Source organism: Rhinopithecus bieti, unplaced genomic scaffold (genome assembly GCF_001698545.2).
Source record: "Rhinopithecus bieti isolate Rb0 unplaced genomic scaffold, ASM169854v2 scaffold_26131, whole genome shotgun sequence".
NCBI classification, from domain to species: domain Eukaryota; kingdom Metazoa; phylum Chordata; class Mammalia; order Primates; family Cercopithecidae; genus Rhinopithecus; species Rhinopithecus bieti.
In genome coordinates this window covers 637538-645624 of record NW_016812390.1, presented here as the reverse complement: position 1 = coordinate 645624, position 8087 = coordinate 637538, and the positions used below count along the sequence as shown (strand labels likewise).

Below are 8087 nucleotides of genomic sequence, written 5' to 3'. Positions count from 1 at the left end.
TGGCGATGTATCCACGGCTCCCCACCAGATGGAGCTCCCTGGCCCTGGGTGTGAATGAGTGAGTGAATGAGTATGAGTGAATAAATGAGCAGCTGAGTAGCTGGAGCAGGGAAAAGACGCCTTTCATTCACCTGATCCCACAATCTAGACCCACCTGGGCATTTCAGCACATGGTGGTGGGCCTGGCAGAGGCCCCAACTCCTAATCCCTGACCTCCCCACCTCTCACCTCTCACCAGCCTCTGTGCTTCCTCCCTCTTCCCTCACACCCTCTCACACACCCCTCCTCACTCTCTGCCCCCCTCACTCTCACCCCTAGATGTGCTAATTTCCCCCTCAGCTTCGGCTGCCTCCACCTGTGTGTGGCTGATAAGCTCACAGACCTCCAGCCTGCCCGCTTCCAGCCAGCCACAGTGTGGTCCTGGGTGCTAAGCCTTAAAGGCCCTCCCTCATTAATCCTCATAACAGCCCTACGAGGTGGGGCTACTACCACCTGAAGAAACCAAGGCCCTGGGAATTTCAGTGATGAGTCTGAAACCATACCTCTAAGTAGTGGGGTACAGATTGAAACCCGGGCATGCCCAAATCCCAAGCTTATCACACATACAATCGCCAGACCAGACCACTTGCACATCTCAAGCACTCCAAACTCACAAGGCCCATACCAGACACCAGGAGTGCCGGTTTATTAAAAGGGAGGAGGAAAGAGTGGCCCCTTCCCCTTCAGCCTGCTCATCTCACACAGATCACTTTCCCGGGAGTGTTACTCCCATCCATGCTGTACAGGCCAGAAACCTGGAAGTCACCTAGGTCTCTCTTTTACCTCACTCCCCGAACACGCCACTCTGAAATCAGTTTTGTCCTAAATATCTAAATATCTCTCGGCTCTACCTACTTCTCTGTGTTTCCCATTATCACCACCTGAGTTCTGGCCACCATTATCTCTCACAATGGCCTCCCAATCTGTTTTTTCCTCCCTCAATTTCGCCTCCGCTCACAGCACAGTCACAGTGAGTGACAGCTCTAAAACGTAAGTTTGGTGATAGCACTGTCTTACTTGAAAACCCTCAGCGGCTTCAGGATAACTCTGTCCTCAGGATAACTTCCAGATCCTTTTTTTTTTTTTTTTCAAACAAGAGTCTCGCTCTGTCACCCAGGCTGGAGCGCAGTGGCGCCATGTCAGCTCACCACAACCTCCTTGCCCGGGTTCAAGCAATTGTCCTGCCTCAGCTTCCCAAGTACCTGGGACTACAGGCACACACCACCTCACTGGGCTAATTTTTTTTGTATTTTTAGTGGAGACGGGATTTCACCATGTTGGCCAGACTGGTCTCACACTCCTGACCTCAGGTGATCCATCCGCCTCAGCCTCCCAAAGTGCTGGGATAACAGGCGTGAGTCACCGTGCCTAGCCTGCAGATCCCTTTTTTTTTTTTCCCAGACAGGGTCTCGTTCTGCTGCTCAGGCTCAAGTGCAGTGCCCTGATCATAGCTCACTGTAACCTTGAACTCCTGAGCAAGCCCTGCTGCCTCAGCCTCTCGAGTACCTGGAACTATAAGTATGCGCCACCACGCCTGGCTAATTTTTTTTTTTTTTTTTTTTTTTTTTTTTTTTTTTTTTTTTTTTTTTTTGAGACAGAGTCTCGCTCTGTCGCCCAGGTTGGAGTGCAATGGCACAATCTCGGCTCACTGCAGTCTTCACTTCCCAGGTTCAAGCAATTCTCCTGCCTTAGCCTCTCGAGTAGCTGGGACTACAGGCACCCACAACCACGCCCAACTAATTGTTTGTATTTTTAGTAGAGACAGGTTTTCGCCATGTTGGCCAGGCTGGTTTCAAACTCCTGACCTCAGGTGATCCACCTGCCTCGGCCTCCCAAAGTGCTGGGATTACAGGAGTGAGCCACCGCACCTGGCCTACCTGGCTAATTTTTAAAATTTTTTGTAGAGACCGGGTCTCACTGTGTTGCCCAGGCTGGTCTCCAACTCCTGACCTGAAGCAATCCTCCCCCATTGGGGAAGACTCCCAAAGTGCTGGGATTATAGGCGTGGCGTGAGCCACCATGCCCGGCCTTACCAATTCTTTAACTTTCCTTGAAGGCCCTACTCTCTCTAGTCAGTACGCCTTTGCATATGATGTTCCTCTGCCTAGAACACCGTCTTGCCCTCACTTCTATCCCCTTCATCCTGCAGGTCCTTCAGGTCTCAGCTTAGATCTGAAGCAAGCTTCTTGGGGAAGGGTTCTTTGGATGCCCCCTCTCTCCATGGGTTAGTTACCATGGATGTGTGCTTCCATATACTTTTCACATTCTAACCATTAACACACAGCTCTGTAGTCGCCTGTTCCCCTGACTTTCCACCTCACTAGACAGTATCATCACTAACTTCTGCATTCCTTTAATTGAACAAATGCGTATTACTTGTTAAATATGTGTCATAAGGGCCGGGCGCGGTGGCTCAAGCCTGTAATCCCAGCACTTTGGGAGGCCGAGACGGGGGGATCACGAGGTCAGGAGATCAAGACCATCCTGGCTAACATGGTGAAACCGCGTCTCTACTAAAATACAAAAAAACTAGCCGGACGACCTGGCGGGCGCCTGTAGTCCCAGCTACTCGGGAGGCTGAGGCAGGAGAATGGCGTGAACCCGGGAGGCGGAGCTTGCAGTGAGCTGAGATCCCGCCACTGCACTCCAGCCTGGGCGACAGAGCGAGACTCCGTCTCAAAAAAAAAAAAAAAAAAAATATGTGTCATAGGTACATACATACACGATAAAGACCCAGACCCTGCCGATGAGATCAGTAACTGCATCTCTTCTCTGGGATCTCGGCGTCTAAAGAGCGCCAGGTTCAAATCGCTTGTTGAACGAATGAACCAAGGAAGGAGTGAATGAACGAATGAATGCCCACGAAGGACGTGGTGCCGCGCACCCTTCTAGGAATCGTAGTCCCCTGCTTCGGGCCTGTCTTTATGGCGCAGGCGTATTCACATGGAGGCCGTGTTGCTGTTCATGCGCATGTCCGGGAATGCGGCTCGGAGAACTGCGCATGCCCGAAGGAGGGGTGGGGCCGACGGAGAGCCGTACGGCGGAGGCGGGGATTCAGTGGCTTTTGGTGCTCTCGGGTGAGCTCTGCCCGGCTGCGGGGATGGCGGGGAGGGGGAAGCTCATCGCAGTGATCGGAGACGAGGACACGGTGACTGGTTTCCTGCTGGGCGGCATAGGGGAGCTTAACAAGAACCGCCACCCCAATTTCCTGGTGGTGGAGAAGGATACAACCATCAATGAGATCGAAGACACTTTCCGGTACGGTAGCGCGCGAGGCCTGAACGGGCCCTTGTGCTGCCTAGTGGAGTGCGGGGCGAGGGTGGAGGCGGCCCGGGGACCGAGGCGTGAGGCCCGGACGGGGGTTAGGGGACGGTCCTGAAAGTCCGCCCGCCCATCTCCGCGCCCCAAGTTCCCATTTGGGGATGGGTGGCACCGACGCTGTATCAGGTCCACGAGCTCCCCACCTCACATGATCGTGTGTCAGGAAAGAAGGGGAACAGAGCTCGTGACGGGCTAGGCAGTAGGCTCGGACTTTGTTCTGCTTTCCCCTCCTTTACAGGCTCACCATCGTCCTGTAAGGCAGGGATGATTTTGTCCTACTTACAGGTGAGAAAACTAAAGCTCGGAGAGGTTAAGGCACACACTAAAGTTACAAGTGGGCAGAGGCAGAGCTGGAATTTGAACCTAATCCTAACCCTTTCTACCTTTGGTAAGCCAGGTACACACTCTCTACAGCTCTCCTCAGTCGGCCTCGGAATTTCCCTTTGGTCTTGAGCACAGTAGGCAGAAAATGTCAGGACTGTGAGAGCCTTCTGCTAAGACCTTGCACTCAAGCCCTCGCTCCTGCCTTAGGTCAGAGTGTGGGCGCAGGCATGCCTTTAATCCACCGGGGTCCTGGTGACTGGAATTGAGAACAACAGCTTCCTATTCTATCCCTCACCCCTTCTTCAGGTTCGCTGTACTAAGTCTCAGGAATAAACCACTCACCTGTTTCCCCCAAAACAGTCCAGCCCAGGGCTGCTGGCTGAGACTGGTTCCTGCTGCCTGATGTATTAGGTAGTTCCTGACCTGGTAGGCTGTTACCTGCCGATCTCTAAGCTGTCTGGTAAAGTGACCCAAGTTACCGTGGGAGAAGGACAAATTTTACTTCAAGAATTTTTTATGTTTCCAATCAAAAGGGACCTCAGAGATCAAATCTAACCCAGTGACTGGCGGGGGGTGGGTGCTCAGTAAATAATTTTTAACTAGTAAATAAATGAATGAGTCTGGGCGCGGTGGCTCATGCCTGTGATCCCAACACTTCTGGAGGCCGAGGCGGGTGGATCACCTGAGTTCCACCCGCCAGGCTGGTTGGAGTTCGAAACCAGCCTGACCAATATGGTGAAACCCCATTTCTACTAAAAATGCAAAAATTAGCCAGGCATTGTGGAGGGTGCCTGTAATCCCAGCAAATCAGGAGGCTGAGGAAGGAAAACTGCTTGAACCTGGGAGGCGGAAGTTGCAGTGAGCCGAGATCCACCGCTGCACTCCAGCCTGGGTGACAGAGGGAGACCCTGTCTCAAAAAAATCAAATAAACGAATGAATGGGTGGGTGATCACAGGAGAGAGGATCACAAGGCCAGGTTCTTTTTGGGCAGAAAGTATGATTCCTTCATCAGAGTGTCTTCTTCCTAGCTTGTGATCTTGGTTCATGCCAGACTTTCCCTCTGACCCCTCCACCACCCTCATCAGCATAGACCTTGAGGCCTTCAGTGGTCTCATCAGCCCTATTTTTAAATTAATTTGTTTTCTTTCTAAAAGTTAATGTGTCCTTTTTTTTTTTTTTTTTTTCTGAGACAGGGTCTCACTCCTGTCACCCAGGCTGGAGTGCAGTGGCGTGATCACAGCTCACTGTGGCCTCGACTTCCCAGGCTCAAGTGATTCTCCCACCTCAGCCTCCCAAGTAGCTGGGACTACAGTTTCCCAAGCAGCTGGCACATGTCGCCACATCCAGCCAATTTTTTGTATATATGTACACATTTTTTTTTCTTTTTTTTTGTAGAGATGGGGGTCTCACTATGTGGCCCATTCTGGTCTCAAATTGTAGGGTTCAAGCAATCTACCCGCCTCGGCTTCCCAAAGCGCTGGGATTATAGGCATGAGCCATTGCACCCAGCCTTCAGTATCTGCACATAAAAAGGGATCTGTATACATATAATCTTATCCTTCCCCTTTCTGACACCATCACTGCATATTGAATACACCAGCGTGCACCCTAATTAATCTTCATTACCAGTTCACTTGGAAGCATTCCGGGCAGCGTTGCAGAAGCCAACCCTAGTCAGCATGACCCTCCGCTTTGGGATGAAATTGATTCTTGGTAGAGTTGACATAGGGTTGAGCGTGGCAGCCTTTCCCCTAGTCCTCTGTGCCCTCTGGGTCATGCTCATTTCCCTCCACTGCCCAACCCAACAACTTGGAGGCAGGAGAGAAGGCAGCCCCCAGTGCTGCCCTAGACTCCTGTCTCATCTCTCCCCACAGGCAGTTTCTAAACCGGGATGACATTGGCATCATCCTCATCAACCAGTACATCGCAGAGATGGTGCGGCATGCCCTGGACGCCCACCAGCACTCCATCCCCGCTGTCCTGGAGATCCCCTCCAAGGAGCACCCATATGACGCCGCCAAGGACTCCATTCTGCGCAGGGCCAGGGGCATGTTCACTGCTGAAGACCTGCGCTAGGGGACTCCTCACAGCCCTCAGCCCTTCGCTCGTTTCCAGGCCTCTCCCCAGGCTTGCCATCAGCCTTCTTTACTTTTTGAGCCTCTGATTTCCAATTCCCTGCCCATTCCCACTCCATTAAGAGGCTAGGTGAGGCACTTCTAGGTTGCTGGGGCTCTGCTGTTAAAGCTGGTTAAGAAACAGGAAGCCTGACCATCTCCCTCCACTACCTGTTCCCTGTGCTTTTACACAGTGTCATTGTTGATGTTAAATTAAAGTCATATTCTTGCTTCTCTCCAAACGGGCTGGGTGCTGGAAAGTACATGTGTGGGGTGAGGCCATGGGGCAGATTCAATTGGCAAGGATGGAAAAGGTGCTGCCAAAGACAGGCATAGAAGAGCTGGCCCAGGAGGATCGTGCTGGGAGGCAGAACTCAAGGACTGGTCCTTGGATCAGAGAAGACCAGCTCTGGTCTGGGAAGGAATGGGAGGAAGCTTGAGCCCAGCCCCCACCTCCCCCACCTTGCTCAGCATTGGGCTGGGAAGGGGGCCAGACCCAAAGGACAGACGCAGAAAGCACACAAAACCTTGGAGCCTCTGATGCCAGATCCCGCGTGGGCCCTGCGGGAGGTTTGGGGAGCAGGGCTCTTAGCCAGTGGGCCCTGGCCCCAGGCTGCCTCAGGAAGCCAGGCTCATGGGGTCTGCTGTGGGCACAGCAAGTAGAACCCTGGCCCTGTGTGAGGTGAGGCATGGTTGCTAGGTGACTGCCATGGCAGCCACTTGCCATCAGAAGTACTCTGCTTGCTGTGCTAACCCCTCAGCTGCAGCCACCCTGGTGCCACTCCTTCCCAGGCCACCATGTCACGGCAGCTCAACATAGACACGTTACGGCAGAACTTCTGGAAGGAGGAATATCTGAGGGAAAAGATGTTGCGCTGTGAATGGTACCGCAAGTATGGGTCGATGGTGAAGGCCAAGCAGAAGGCTAAGGCTGCAGCCCGCCTGCCCCTCAAACTGCCCACCCTGCACCCCAAAGCCCCACTCTCACCCCCACCCGCCCCCAAGTCAGCCCCTTCCAAGGCGCCCAACCCTGTCCCAGAGGCTCCTTTTCAGTCAGAAATGTACCCAGTACCACCTGTCACCCGAGCCCTGCTGTATGAAGGCATCTCCCACGACTTCCAGGGGCGCTACCGCTACCTCAACACTCGAAAACTGGACCTGCCAGAGACGCGATACCTCTTCCCCGTCACCACCAGCTTCACATACGGCTGGCAGCTGGGTGAGCCCAACCTCTTGGAAATCACCTCAAAGACAGAGCACTTGCCATGTCCTAGGGAATGGGCATCCTAGTGAAGGGTCCAGACCATAAACAGAGCAAGGAGATGACCAAGAAGTGTCAACATGTGCCACAGAACTAGGGAGTGGTGGTGGGCAGGGAGGCAGCGGCCATGTGCTGCTATTTATTGGATTTTCAGGAAAGGCCTTTCTGAGGACCTGAGTCTGACAGCCAGATGATAAGGATGGGTTTGGATTTTCTTTGGTGTGCAGGGAAGCTGATGGAGTGGTCTAAGCAGGTTTCAAGAGTGACACTGATGAACCTTTTAAAAAGTCACCCTGGGCCGGGTGTGGTGGCTCACGCCTGTAATCCCAGCACTTTGGGAGGCTGAGGCAGGCGGATCACGAGGTCAGGAGATCGAGACCATCCTGGCTAACATGGTGAAACCCCATGTCTACTAAAAATACAAAAAATTAGCCAGGCGTGGTGGCGGGTGCCTGTATTCCCAGCTACTCGGGAGGCTGAGGCAGGGGAATGGTGTGGACCCGGGAGGCGGAGCTTGCAGTGAACTGAGATCGTGCCACTGCACTCCAGCCTGGGCGACAGAGCAAGACTCCATCTCAGAAAAAAAAGTCACTCTGACCTGTATGTAGGCAGTGGCCTTTTGAGGGGAAATGGTAGAATCTGGCATGTGAGTTGGGCATCTATTTTGTTACCCTGTGGTAGTGGCCTGAGGAATCAGCAATAGAGCTGAAATCAATTCAGGATGTTTGGGGGAAGACTCAGTGGAACTCACCCATGGATAGAATGTGAGAATAAGGGGAAGAGAGAACAATCGCCCAGGTGTTTAGCTAAAGCCGCAATGACAGGGAAGACTGGGAGAGGTCAGGGCTGGAGTGTGCATGAACAGGTCCTATTTAGTCATGTGTGTTTGGCTATGTTATGCTTGAAGTGTCTGTAGGGTGACCTGTGTCTGTAAGTCTGGATTGAAGTCAGAGCTGAAGATGCAAATTCAGAGGTCATTTGAATATAGGTGCTTTTTTTTCTTTCTTTTTTTTTTTTTTTTTTTTTT

At 52.6% G+C, this 8087-nt stretch overlaps 2 protein-coding genes across 3 annotated transcripts in view; both read left to right on the top strand.

Moving 5' to 3' along the window:
- The first annotated feature begins 3045 nt into the window (after positions 1 to 3045).
- On the top strand, positions 3046 to 6041 carry ATP6V1F (ATPase H+ transporting V1 subunit F). The gene is made up of 2 exons (XM_017896228.1): positions 3046 to 3297; positions 5560 to 6041. Exons 1-2 carry the CDS (start codon positions 3140 to 3142, stop codon positions 5759 to 5761), a joined length of 360 nt encoding a protein of 119 aa, XP_017751717.1. The 5' UTR covers positions 3046 to 3139; the 3' UTR covers positions 5762 to 6041.
- An 86-nt stretch (positions 6042 to 6127) lies between these two features.
- The window catches only part of SPMIP1 (sperm microtubule inner protein 1), a 6858-nt gene continuing 4898 nt past the window's right edge, over positions 6128 to 8087 (top strand). For both annotated transcript variants that reach the window (XM_017896230.1, XM_017896229.1), the window contains exon 1: positions 6128 to 7018. In XM_017896230.1, the coding sequence (XP_017751719.1) occupies positions 6598 to 7018 (421 nt within the window). In that variant the 5' untranslated portion in view covers positions 6128 to 6597. The remainder of the gene's footprint in view (positions 7019 to 8087) is intronic.

Excerpts from the sequence above, each read along its gene's own strand:
- ATP6V1F (XM_017896228.1), top strand. The coding sequence starts at position 3,140 with ATGGCGGGGAGGGGGAAGCTCATCGCAGTGATCGGAGACGAGGACACG. Across the intron at positions 3,298-5,559 it reads GAGATCGAAGACACTTTCCG|GCAGTTTCTAAACCGGGATG; the intron begins GTACGGTAGCGC and ends CTCTCCCCACAG.